The following is a 13,940-nucleotide window of genomic DNA, read 5'->3' as shown; positions in this document are numbered from 1 at the left end:
TTCTGATTGACTATTTAAATTAAATCTTTGTCCAAATATGAAATCAGTTCCTATGAGTCCATCAAAGAACACATGGAAATCAAAAATTAAGAATTTAGATTGTTCGTTCATTATTGGTGAAAATAGGGAAAGGTTTACCGCTTCTGAAATAGATCCTGTACCGGTGACACCCTTCACTGACTCTGGGGAGATTTGGATTATTGGTTTCCCTGATTGGTAAGCCCATTTTTTTGAAATTAGGTTCACGTTCGCTCCGCTATCCACCAAGAGTTTTATTTCCCCTTTGGTGGTGGGTATTTTAATGAACGGTAACGCACTTACTCTTGCCACAGATTCTTCCAACCCACTTCTAAAAAATATGCCTCGCACTGATTTTCACTGGCGATTTCTTCCACTTCATGCTCTTCTAAGATTTCTTCGTAGCTTTGCTCTGTTATTTCACCGGGTAACTCGACTATTTCTTCCAGAGGATATGCCATCCTCTTTGCTGGAGGATTGTTAGCTTGCATCGATTCGGTTGTTGGCCTAGCCGTTTTAATAGGGGGTCTATTGCCGTAATTTAGCGCTCGGGATTGCATGGAGCTATCTACTTCCATTGGTTCGGGTTTAGGTTGTTGAGGGTAAAAGGTCCTCGGTGGTGCAAATCTGTTTGGATTTTGTTGGGAATTTGTTTGTATGTTGGGAACTATTGCTCTTGGCGCGGGACTGGGATGTTGGTTTGAAAACATGTTTCGAGGAGGAGGCGGTGGTGGATGATTTGTTCCAAAGGGGACACTTTGCCTTGGGAATGATTTCATTTCAAGGTTTCTGGGTACCGGAAGAGCCGGTGCAGCACTTGTTTTAAATGGTGCACTTCGAGCGTTCAAGTTTAGAAATTCGACACAGTAATTGTATGCTGCGGCAAGGGATTGCGGCTTGTAGTTCTTGCAGAACATCGACAGCGGCTCTCCTAACCCACGTATGAACGTGTCCAGTGCCATCATATTGTACAGCCTGATGAGGGCAGTTTCATGGCCTCTCCATGCTTCGTCCGTGGATATAGCTGAACTTATCAACGTAGTCATCTCGCGGACTCGACTATAGTACGATTCAATGGAGTCGTTCGGCCTCCTTGCCATGGTTTTGAGTTGGTTATCCAACGTCATGAGGTCTCTTTTATCGGCATAATAAAGCCTGAGCACCTCTTTGATTTCTTCCCAAATCAACTGGGTATTGTTTGAAACGAGAATATCGTTTGCTTCACCCTTGATTTTTCGACGTATCGTCTTGAGTACCAAGTGATACTCCGCCTTATCTTTAAAGTCGTGGAAGAGCTCTAGGCAATCTTCCACATCCAGTATCCACGTGGAAAGTTCCCTTACATTACCTACGAATTCGGGTATGTCTTTCACTATGGCTGGAACCCTGCCTCTGTCCAAGAACCCTGCTTCGGTGTTGATTTCGTATCTACCTACTTCGGGCTGTGTTGGAGGAGTCGCCATTATTATTTTTATGAGCGAGCAAAAGGCGGGTAGTAGAGGTTTAGGTCTCTCCAGTTTTCACTAACCAACACACGAATTTTGCTTCCTAACACTGCGTGGGTTAAAGCGCGCACTGTTAGATATTAGCTTTTCACTATTTCTTTCGCGGTTGAATGTGTTAGTATACTTACAGGAGGATACAACCAATCCTCATACTGCTTTTCCTGGCGGGTAGCTTCGCACCTCCCGTGTCACAACTCGGCAATCACTTTCAGCCAATGGTGTCTTACGCAACCGGACTTACGGGCACTCAACTAACTACCGCTTAACACAATTGCCTGGAAAACTTAGCACGTTGGGCGCCAGTTATGAGTCTGTCCAGCGGACTTGGTTTTTAAAAAATATAATTTTTATTTAACCTTTACTCGTCGCCAGCTGGAACAGAACTAATTTCAACTGTTGTTCCGATGGTCGTCGTGCTGCGCACCGCACCGTGCTGCGCCAGCAGGTTCCACGGTGCTCCGGGTGACCCGATTGGCGCATGCCGCTGCGTCAGCGTATCCCACGGTGCGCCAGTCGTCCGATCGGCGCGTGTTGCTGCGTCGGCAACTATCGGTCGATGGCCCAACGCTGCTGCTGCCCTTAATCCGCGTATCCGCGTGTTGCCGTGTGCCGGTAGCGCGTGTGCGACGGTAACTTGCATAAAGATTGTTAGCGTTCCCGGTCTCTATCTTCTTCATTGTTGGCGCAACGATAGTTTTCGCTCATGCCAACCAATTAAGGATTAACTAGATTTTTTTTATTTGGAAGTCAGTCCAAACTCATGTTAGAATTTATTAAAATATAACAGTGTCTTGTAACAAACCAATTGTAAAAACGCGTCATACAAGAAGTGAAAATGAAGTACAAAAGTTACCACAAAAGGTAAGAAGGAATCTTTTGATGTAAAATGTATATAAAGGCACAATACTAAATTTTTAAACAAACAAAATATATGAATTTATGGAAAATTTCAAAAATGCAAATAGATTGTTTACACAACTCAACAATTTAACAAAGAAAATAGGATAAAGCAAATTTGGTAAATACCTACCATATTTGACGGTGAACGCTTTTTAAAAAGAAATAATTAAATCGAGCCAGCATTTAGTACATCAATCCGTTATTCAATTATTACTGGAAATAATCCTTGCATTCTGGTTGTGGAGATAAAAGCAAAAATATCTAATATGCGCCACTTACACCCACAATTCTCAATCATGCGTGGAAAATGGTGATATTAAAAATGTTAGTTTTAGTTCGAATATGATAGTAGGTCGTTTTGATATTTTTGGATATAAATGAGATGTAAAAGAAACGATCTGTGCAAATTTGCGATATTTTTCTGCCATGGACAGGGAGAAATAAATGTTTATCGGTGGTCCTTAAGTGGTCCTAAGTATTCTCATTACTTTACATTGAAATGCGTTGATAATTGCTTTAATTGCAAATAATTGCATTGATCCAGTTGGAAAAACACAATTAATTGTTATTAATTATAAATCGTTGTGTTAATTTTGTGTCAATTCATATCTGCTAATCAAACGAACAGTACCAACCATCATAACGTAATGATAATAGGACGCACCAGGTTGCGAAGATACACTGTCATGGAACAAAAAAGGTTCTATTTGTTCATTTTCTACCGATCCAACACCGCTACTTTAATTTCTTTTTCCTGCGAAGCGCCGAACAGACGCGCGAACGACACCCAATGACATCGATGAAAAATGCATGCAAACGCAGAGATGGATATAGTACGCTCTAAGAAGCCGGGCGCGTTCTTTATTCAAACCTTCCGTTCACCATCTCTCGGTTCCGCCGTGGTATTCTGTTTGTTCAAACCGGTCTCCATCGCTTTTCGCTGGAAGCTCAATATTTCACCGTGCAAACTAAAGCGAAAAGCTTCACATCCCGTCCCGCGCGGCAGGGAGTTAGCGAAGGGTACCTTGCTACCGGATGATAACCTCTTCTTTTTCCGGTGCTGGCGGAAGGCTTTCTTTTCCCACCGGCGGAGGAAACACCCGTCGAAGGGACACGCACAAGGCGGATTTAATAAATTAAAAATTATGGCCATCCGCGATGATAACGAAGATCAAGCCGTTGGAGGGAGAACATCCGACACGAGGATTCCACCAGGTTCCAGCGCAGTGCGAAGCACCAAACCCTGCCACAAGCCGACATGGAACTCCCTGTTCCAGCGGCAATTCTCCTTAGTGGAGTTTTACTTGCATCACCGTACCGACATTTGAAGAGTTAAAAAACATTAAATTGGTTGAAAAATGACACTTCCCACCGTGATGGCAGATGAGCAATTTGTTCCATCTAAGAATGAACTGAATATCTCCCCGTTTGTTTGGATACTACCGAAACCGGTAACGTGTAACACCATACGCCCGCCGCCAGTACCACCGGTTTGCGTGGGGCACAAATTCGACGATGAAATGTTCACGCTGACAGCATGACACGGTGACAACTGTTCCGCTAATGGGATCCCTACGCGGTGTAACGCGGTGGAAGGGTTTGCCAGAAAACGGAGAGACAATTAAAATGTTTGCATATCTCCCAAACGAATCGGAAAGGTACGATGCAAGGAGATCAGTGTGAAGTGATATTTAGGAAGAGCAAACTCGGTTTTCCTTGCTTTGGTCTGGTGTAGGGAAACGGAAATTGTATAATCACTAGAGGGATTATAATTACGCTCGAAGGATGCATGTTACGGGGTATTTTCATCTAATAGCATCGACGTGCGTTTTCCGAGCATAAATTAGTGCTCGATTCAACGAGATCATGCTGCTCAAACCGACTACCACGACACTTAATCATTCACAACTGAAAATTTGTAGCCTTTTTCACACTTTTTATATTTTTGTTGAACATTTCCTTCTTTCAATTCAAAACAAAATTGGATGAAACGAAAAATAATCCCCACTCCTTTCCCAACTAATACTCAAATTCTATTTTTCACCACGCGTACATCACACACGCTTATTTCATCTATTTATTTTATGCACTTCTCTTATCATTACTGTATATACACGGTCATTCGACAACGGGGTCATTTGTGTTTTTCTGAAGTTTTCTTCAATCTTTCTTGTTTGTTTTTTTTTTTTGTCCGGAGCCCCATCCAACTCCATGCTTTTCGATTCGCTTTCGGAAACGTTCCATCGAGAAAGAGAAGCAATAGCTGCTTGCAGAAACGGCTTTAGAACATATTTCACTAACTTCTATTCGTCCCGTGTTTTCCCTCGGCGTTCTTAAAGTTTAAACTTTGTTCAATCACTCGTAAATTCATTTCACATACGCTCGCCATAGACCTTTTGCCACCCGGATGCATGCGGTATCAATTTAGTTTTAAACGAAAACTTATAACAAAGGGGGTTTTCTCACCACTCTACATTTTGCCACAGAAACAACCATTCAAGACATCCCATCGTAAAGCATTAAACGGTGACGAAACGGAGCTAAACTAGTGAAAAACGAAATGAATAAGAAACAGAACGAACGGAGAAAGTTGAATCTCACTCGTTTCTTTTTTCTTGTATCGATTAAAAATGTACGAATGAAAACTAGCTATAGCTGCATGAAACGATCCATTGGGTTCTATGAGTCCCGATGTACTACAAACTACGGTCCCTTATTTTAGAGATAAAAATAAACACAAAATATACCATATCTGCAAGCAAAATTCATTAACATTTACTCTAAAGCTAACCGAAGATCGAAATGATGAAGTCGTTACGTCCACGGGACCAACGATCAACGTTTTCCTTATTCTGCCTACGTCTGCCTGCACGCGTCCAATTGCCAAGCTGGCGGCACAATGAAAGAAGCCGGGATTTAACGGGACATGTAGTACCTTTAAGCAGAGGGCTGGCTTACTTTCCCCCCGGTCCCATGTAGCCTTTTGCTTTCCTTTGTTTTGTTGCTGTATTCTTCTCTCTTTACTTTTCGCATATAACTAACGCTATAGAACGCGAGAACAATACGAATTCTTCCATATATCTTACTGTGAGCTACAAAGAGAATTTAATTTAAACTACACAAGGCGATACATTGAAATAAAACCGTAACAAATTGATCGCACCAAGTCGTACGCTGTCCGGTTCGTTTGGTACCGTTAATACACTTTCGATGCAGCGCGTTCTCGCTTTAAATGAACAGTAATATGTAAATTAACCACTTTCAATGGCTGAAGAATACATGAAAAATACGCCAAAAGCAATGCCAGCACGGAAAGGGTTGTTCTAAGAATTCACTAAAATTAAATCTTTTATTTTACACAAACATTCGACATGCAACTGACTCGACCAGCGCCCATCAGCTCTAACAATGTTCTTCACCTTCACACGGGCTAGTTTAATGCTGTTGAAGAATTCACGCAGCGCACGGTGATGACATAAGATAAACAAAGATAAAAAAAAATCTTTTAAAAACATAAACTAGCTAACGTATCCAACAAAACCATCAAGTACAATTTAGAAAAATACGAGCTCAAGCGTGAAATATTGCAGAGACGCAAGATTTCAATGTGCAGATCCTTCAGCGCCATCTATGAGACACTATGCAAAGTTTTTTTGAAAACCGGATTGAACGAAACCGGATTGAACGAAACCGGTTTGAACGGAGCCGGTTTAAACAAACGTTTTGTGGTTCCAAAACCCATTCGGGGTTGTTCCAATTACAGCTTTAAGAGGATTTCTGCTTTATCGATACAGTTGGTGGCGCCAACGATCCCTGAACCATGTTTTAGTGCACTTGATGGACCTATTCCGGCGTCCGCCAAAAAAGTCCCGAGAATGAGGAACGCAAACATGGCGACAAAGATGACTTTGGGGGGTACGCCACCATTTTCAGAGCGTGTTTAGCGAACGGCGAGACTAAAAGAAGCTTTCCAGGATAAGGCAGGATTACTTTCCCATCGGGTGCAGCATTGCGTAAAACTTAGCACGAAAAACGAAAAAAAAACATGACCTAGCAGACACCGAACAGTAATGACGACGGCGAGATGACGACGACGACGACGACAAAGACGATGCGGACGAAATTAATCTAAATTGTCCTGGAAAATCAACCTTATGTAACCGGAACCGGGAGCACCTACTAGCGGGGTCGCACAGAACGGGCACACCGACTGGAAACCGTTGGTACCGTGAGGTATATCGACATTTGCCCAGTACCTGCAAAATAGGGGGGTGAAAAGAGCCACCGGTTATTAGCTGTATAGTCGTCGCATTTGGCGAGGAAGAGCTATCATTCCCTACTTACTTGACCGTCTTCTCCGTGGCCATGTGACCACACGGGTTAAATGCATACGTCGGCGGACCGCAGTCGACGTAAAATGCAGGCTCCACTCCCATGCACAGCGTGACGACGGGGCCCACCTCCAGACACATCGGACACCGCCGGGCATTGGTATTTTTGTCCTGACCCCAACCGTGCTGACCTGTTTGAGTGTGGTAGGAAATAGCATTATGCATCTTTTAAGGCGCACAAACAAAGTAAGGGACCGGGGGAACAGAGCTTACCCTGAACATGACCACAGTTAAGATAGACGTAAGGCTGATTGACGTGATCACCCAATGACACTTTTCTAGGAATAACTAATGTGTTGAGACCGACCGGACACTGCGGCCGGCCGGCATTGATTTCGTCTACTAGCTTTTCAAGATCTTTCTTTGTCTGAAAAGAGGAAAAAGGGGAAAAGGTTCGATTATCGAAGCTCAACCGTGAATGCGCCGTGAAGTTCCTCTTGCTACCCCGCGACACTTACCGGCGAATGCCCTAAACCTTCGGCCGAGCGCCATAGTAGCGTCGCGCCGCAGAGATCGATCAGTGTGCCGTCCTGCAGGACGTTGGTTTCGTCGTACACCTGCTGGCCCTTTTGCTGTGCCGAGCGGCACTCTCGCAAGCTAAACACGTCCCCGCCGACCGACGTCTCGCGCCACTGGCCACGGTCCGCGTTGCCACCGCAGAATTCACCCTTGGGGTGCATGATCAGCACGCCGTTCGTTGTGAGACCATCGATTTCGACTTTGTCCTGCCATTTGGTTGCCTTTTCCTGTGTGTCAGAGATTATTTCATAGAAACGTTAATATTTTTTTCTAATTTATTAAACAATAATTGTTATTTAGGTAAAGCATTAATGCATACATGTTCAGTACTTAAATAAAAAAACTTCTTGGAGTGTCCTCCTCGAAACCACAACACGATCGATCCCTCGCCGAGGGGGAAATCACAATCAAAACAAACCTTATTCGTACATCACAAAATCAGTCAGAACAACGAACCAAAAATTGCGCCAAAGTAATTTGCAAGTTTATTACGCAGCCACAGCTTCCACGGAACGAGTGAACACACACTCCGCCGTGGCACAAAGAAAGATTTTCGTACCAGTACTCGGAGAGCCTCCGGTCACGGTGTTCCGTTTCCTTTCCAATTTCAGCGAAATCGAAAATCCGCGCATTTGTGGTACGTGATCCAGCGTCCCAGCCACAACAAACACCCGGGTCGGTCTGTCTGGCTGTTGCGCCGTCAGTGTTGTTATTATTATTGCCGAACGACAACGACGACGACGACAACGACGAAAATGGTAAACCATAGAGGGGCATACACAAACCACCACCAATTGCTCAGGGATTCGCCAACGCCATATTCCTGTCTCGTTGTTTTTGTCGTGACGCGACGGAGATAAAGAAACCTACAAACCAGTACTGCGCAGTACTGTTTCCGTTAGGGAACGAACAGTTCGGGGCTTCAGCGGGAGTCAGCTTTTACGGGGAGTACATTTAGCTACACTTGGTGGAAATATTCACAAAGCTAATTGGGCGACACCAAAACTTACACCCCGAATGAAGAAACGTTAAAGAAGCTTGCAGAAAAAAAAAAGAAAGTTTGCTTCCGAGCCTCGAACAAATCGCCATTAATCCCATAAAACATGTCGGCAAATACCGGACCTACCCGGGGGGAAGCGTAAATGGAGCACCAGAAAAGCCATTACTAATCCCTACAGCGGCGAGCGGCTCTGGTAGATCACTCGCAACGATTGGCGAGCCCTGGTGCGAATTCAACCGTGCAATGTTTTTTTCGCCTCTAGCAATGTGGGGGACAATACCAACTTTCACCCAGCTGGAAAATGTTTAACCAAAATGTAAACGTGCTCTTTTCCTCTGCACCGGATTGTTTTTACATGTTACCATACCCGGAAGATCTTACGAAGGAACTAAAAAAATACGGATATACAAGGTCGAGTACTGCTACAAAAATGCTTAATTTATTAGCACTTAACATTCCACACCTTCTCCTATCGGCACGAGGGAGCAAAACATTCCCGACTAAAGGAAAGGAATGTTTCATTCCAAATGGCAAATAAAGTACGACTAGAATGCCGAGCTTTTTTCGCACCACACTCGGAACATCCGATGGGTTAGGCACGCACATAACACGGGAAAAGTTCAAACCTAGAAAACCGGTTGATTAGCGTTAGTCAACAGTCATTCTTGTCCGTCCATCCCGGCACAGGAATTGTTGAGTCAACTCCATCCCAGTGGGGGTTTGTCTTTTTCCCATGTGTTACTATTAATCTTTTCCAGCTCAAAGTGGGCCACTTATAATCTCCAAGATGTGGAAGAAATGTACCACGAACGGAGATGGTCGGAAGAGGTGTGCCAATTCGATTGCTGGCTACCTTTAACTGTAACCTACAAAAGAAACAAAAAACCACCCCGCCCTACCCAACAGAGGTTGCTTCCCATTTCCGGTACGGTCGGCGCCAGCACGATGACGCGGTGGCAGTGATAATGAAAGTATTTGCATATCAATGCAGCCCGCAGTCTAACTTCATCGTGTGAAAGGTGAACAAGAGCTCGCTAGCTTCACGTATATTTGTGACTCATTGCACATGTCGACGCCCGGTTGACTCACGCAACTAACGGAAACGCCGACACACCGGAACAATTACACCAAAAAAACCCGGCTTTTACCGGGGAGTTGGACTGTCCACCAACGTGGTGGATCGATGTGCTCGCCCTTCTGCTTTCCGGTGTGACACGTCTTTGACCTTTGACAAGTTGACGTTGCGCTTGGATTTAGACCATATGCAAATGATGGTAGTGTCGAGAGCAATGTCAATGATTTTATTACGATAGATTATTGTGTTACAGCAACTGGTTCGTTTGTTTTGCCCTTTTCCAAAACGAGGTTACGATTTAAAACTGAAAAATTAATTATTTTTTTCACAAACAGACACAGATTTGAACAGAGAAAGCTTCATAACAAGGGTACAATGTTGAGCAACAAATACAAAGCATATTTGAAGAATTTTACTTAGTCCCTGATAGTACACAAATAACATAAGGACAAGAATAAATTGAATGACAGAAAAATCTATACGTTTTCATTTCATTTTGTAAACAATTATTTGGACGAGCAAAAGAAAACGTGTGAATTAACGAACGAACGAGCTTCCACAGATAACAGTTGCACAACGAACCCCAATTCTTTCAGAATTGTTGGTACTGGCTAATGATAATTTTTTAAAAGATTTCCCATCGATTTAACACACGAAAGACCTCTTATGTTCCGTCGTAGAGGTGTTTGGATCAGTGCGCCCCGACGGATTTAAATAAGCGGTTAATGCAATCAAGTCACGCACGAACGTTCTGTATATCCAGGGATAAACAAGTGACTAAACATCCGCCTACAGCATATGTCCAGCGAAGTAAAACACCCATCTGAAGAAGAAGCGTATTCTACACACTATTGATATAAAATTAACCATTTACTGTCGACTTCCTCCAAGTCCGGCTTCCTTTATTTTATGATTATTCCACAACTGGCACGATCGCTGAAGATCTCCGTGGCTTTATTTCGCGTCACGGTAAGCAAGCCGGTCGTTTTTCATGATCACTACCAACGGGATCCGGGCGTTAGTGACGAATTAAAACAAAAAACACAACGGCATATTCACGCACACCTATTTCTTTTCCCTTTTTTGGCAGAAAAAGGCAAACGCTGAGGGAGCCATCAAATGGAACACCTTTGGAAGCGAACAGATTCAACGCACGATCAAGCGCGTCGCACACGACAACTTTGCCGTCCCATATGATGACGGAGACCGACCGATCATGTTGTTTGATGATAATGATCATGGCCACGAAATAGTGGCCGGCCGTAGCGGACTCGCACATGCGCATGTATCTTCCAACCTGTTTAACTCGTTTCCGTTTGGCGCCCCGGGTCGGTGGTCCCATGCGCGTATGGATTTTACCGGTAAGATCATGGTGAAGCTGTCCTTTCCAGGATCCGTCCAATAATCGCGTTTAGCTCACAGTTTTCTCCCCTACTACCGCTTACCCCGTGAGGCATGGAAAGTTATGGCACACCCCAAGGCGAACGATATGCCAGCAAAACCATTCACCACCCGTGTAAGCTCTATGAATTGAATCACATCCGTTTGACGACGCCACACATGTCTTCTCCTTCAGCCCGGTACAACTTTACCAATTCCGCAACCCGTTTGCCGTAATCTCAATGGGTTGTCGTCTTTCATTTTCGATTCGTTCATCTGCCCGTACGAACTGGCGGCAAACACGATCGGATCGATTACAGCAAAAACCGGTCGTGTACACACGGTACAAGTTTACACCATATCCGCGAACACGGTGACATAAGAAAGTTTTCCTTTCACATTGCGTATTTTGGAGGTCGATCGGTTATTATTGTCATTACTTTTAGTTTTCCCCTCGTTTTCCACAGCGTGATAGTCCCCCGTCGTTTCATCATTGTGTGAGGAAGGGGGGCGACCGGAGCGTTACTGCTGTCTGCTGTCATCCATTAACTGGGCCACGGAAGTGTTGATGCTCCATAGTTTCCCCAGCGTTTGTCGACCAGACCCCGAACCGGTTGCTTTCTTCTGCTGACCGTAGCGACGTAAGTGATGATACCGGGCGACGCAACACGCCACTTTTCGCTACTGATAAAGTCGAGCTGTATAGTCAATTCCCACTTTTCTGCATCTTCTTTCACATTAACGAGAGGGGACCGCAATGCATAACGTCGTAAAAACGAAAGCCCGGCACAGGTGCGATACTCTTTCCCCTTTCCACTGGATGGTGAATGAGGGAATAAAATATTTTATGGCACCAAATCAGCTGGTTTTATCGTTCTGGACGAGACTTTTTCACTTCCTACCCCGTCATCCGCATCCCGATGCTAAAGTTTATGGTTGTGGGCGAAATACCACACACGCAACGGTAATACGGTCCCCGGAAAATGGTACGTGTGAAATTTGGTTTTTCTTCACTGAATTGCCGTGCAGTTTACTGAAGGTCAGATTGCTTTAAGGTAGCTCGCAAACAAGCGCAAATGCCAAACGAAAGAAAATTCATTTCCTACTTGGCAATTCACAGGAGACGAATCACTCTTCGTGGTTAATTAACTTTGCTCCAAATTGGCGAATAATACCAATGAAGTTTATTGCAACTCTTTATCGTTGCATTATTTATCTGCCCCATCGTTGCAGTGTGCCTTTTTACCAATCGAAAAGCCGAATACATTCGGACCACCGAGCCAAACAGAATATCATAAATATCTTAGCGATAGGTGCCTTAAGCCAACAGTAGTTTTAACAGCAGTCTAAAAATAGATAGCAAAACCTTAAACCAACAACAGTTACACAGCGACTTACCCCGAGGAATATGTTTCTGCTAGAGTCGAAGCCCGCTGCGTATATCCGTGCCTTGTTGCCATCGGTTCGATCCACCAGAATCCGGCAAGCGAATCGTGAAATCGTGCTCTGCAGTACCTTGGCGTCCTTTTTGTCGCCGGGTAGCGTATCCATGACGACGAAATCTATCGGTGATTCAGATGATCGGCCAACCTGGAGTGTGCGTTAGAGGGAAGAGAGGAGAAGAGAGTAGGTGAGAAGGGAGATAAAAAAGGAATCCTAGTTGAATGTTTCCATTAATGGATTGAAAACGAAGTAAATAAGAGCCTACGGAAAAAAATGAACTTCAATGGAAACAATATTTTGCTTTATTTGCCTTTCTCTTGATAGGTTTGGTAATATTTTATAATCAATATTTTGCAGATAAATTAAAAAAGGATGTTTTTATTTGTTTTGTACAATTATCTCATACTGAACCATTTACGAAATTTAACAAATACAACAAACCATCAAAATAATAACCCAATTCAAATTCCCATAAACCGTGGCAGTTCAATAAATTACCAAAGCGTCGAAGCTATGAAGCCCACGATGGCTGATTAGGAAACTGCCCATCGGTCGCTCCGAAGACGAAGACGGCCCATTCATACTTAGAGGCCATAAAAGTGCTCGACAGCGGAGTACTGGTCTCCCCCAGTGGAGTGGTGTAGACTATTACCCAATCCATTTTGGAGGCGCCACGCGCTCCATTTTATCAATGGTATCAACTTTCAATGGTAAACCACCGGCGTGTGGAGCAGAGCTCTTGCTCTTGCCGGGTGTGCAGAAGTGCAATAAAAATGCACAAAACACACACACACACACACACCCCAGGGGCGATCGCGAGGCCAAGCGGTTTGGATTAGGAAATTGGATGGATCCCCGCCCCGCCAGATACTTCATCGGTAGACGAGCGCATCGCTTCTCCACCCAGCGCCCCTTTTCCGCAAGCTGGACACACTCTTACACCCAAAGCCACGGACAATTAAGAGCGGTCACTTGGAGCTGCGGTGGATTTTCAATCGATGTAGCGAAAATTAAATGGGCCACGGTGCGGGCAGTCGTGCTCACCAACGAAACCACGCACACACACCCAGTTTTTGCTAGTTTTTACTCCAACCCCACGCAACACTACCGGCGGCAAGGGGTGGTGCCCACATCGTAATCCGCTTTTCCGAAGCCGCCAAGCCGGCTTTTCTTGGTTTCTTTTTTCCACCGGTGCTGCCTTGCCGTCTCTTCGGGGTGGGTATGAGCGGTGAGTGGCGCGGTTTGCTTTCAAAAGCCGTAAAAAACGACGCGACGACAAAGGAAAATCTTGCAAATTCAATAAACCTGACACCGTTTCGAAAATGCGCTTACGAAACTTGAAGGGAGAAAACAAAACCAAAATGAAATGAAAGTGCGATTACTTTTTGTTTAGTTACCCATTAAACTGCCATTATTTTGTTTTTGTTTAATTACCCACACAGTATTGACCAGAAACACAAGAGAAATAAACAATTAAATTATTTGATTGAAACGCGAAACAGCCGTTTTTCAATCAACGGATCATATTTTTTTAACTGCCGTTTTTCTACACTGACTTCGCTGAAAGAAAATAAAAGCATAAGTGGTAACGAAAATGAGAACAAGTCGAAGCCAATTTCACGATTACACAAAAAAAAGAAGCAAAAGCTGTAAGCAAGAATATGCTTGTGAATATATTTTTAAAATAAAATTATTACTGATTTACTTTT

General features: G+C 44.0%; 1 protein-coding gene across 1 annotated transcript in view; it reads right to left on the bottom strand.

Annotated features, from left to right (window-relative positions):
* Positions 1–4,528: 4,528 nt before the first annotated feature.
* Positions 4,529–13,940, bottom strand: part of LOC131260856 (protein pellino) — a 50,620-nt gene continuing 41,208 nt past the window's right edge. The window contains exons 5-9 of the mRNA XM_058262692.1: positions 12,187–12,378; positions 7,273–7,560; positions 7,028–7,181; positions 6,768–6,945; positions 4,529–6,679 (exon numbers count right to left, since the gene is read on the bottom strand). Of these exons, the coding sequence (XP_058118675.1) occupies positions 6,547–6,679; positions 6,768–6,945; positions 7,028–7,181; positions 7,273–7,560; positions 12,187–12,378 (945 nt within the window). The 3' untranslated portion in view covers positions 4,529–6,546. The remainder of the gene's footprint in view (positions 6,680–6,767; positions 6,946–7,027; positions 7,182–7,272; positions 7,561–12,186; positions 12,379–13,940) is intronic.

Source organism: Anopheles coustani, chromosome 3 (assembly GCF_943734705.1).
Source record: "Anopheles coustani chromosome 3, idAnoCousDA_361_x.2, whole genome shotgun sequence".
NCBI classification, from domain to species: domain Eukaryota; kingdom Metazoa; phylum Arthropoda; class Insecta; order Diptera; family Culicidae; genus Anopheles; species Anopheles coustani.
Note: the sequence above shows the minus strand (reverse complement) of the source record. Positions and strands in the feature narration are given on the sequence as shown.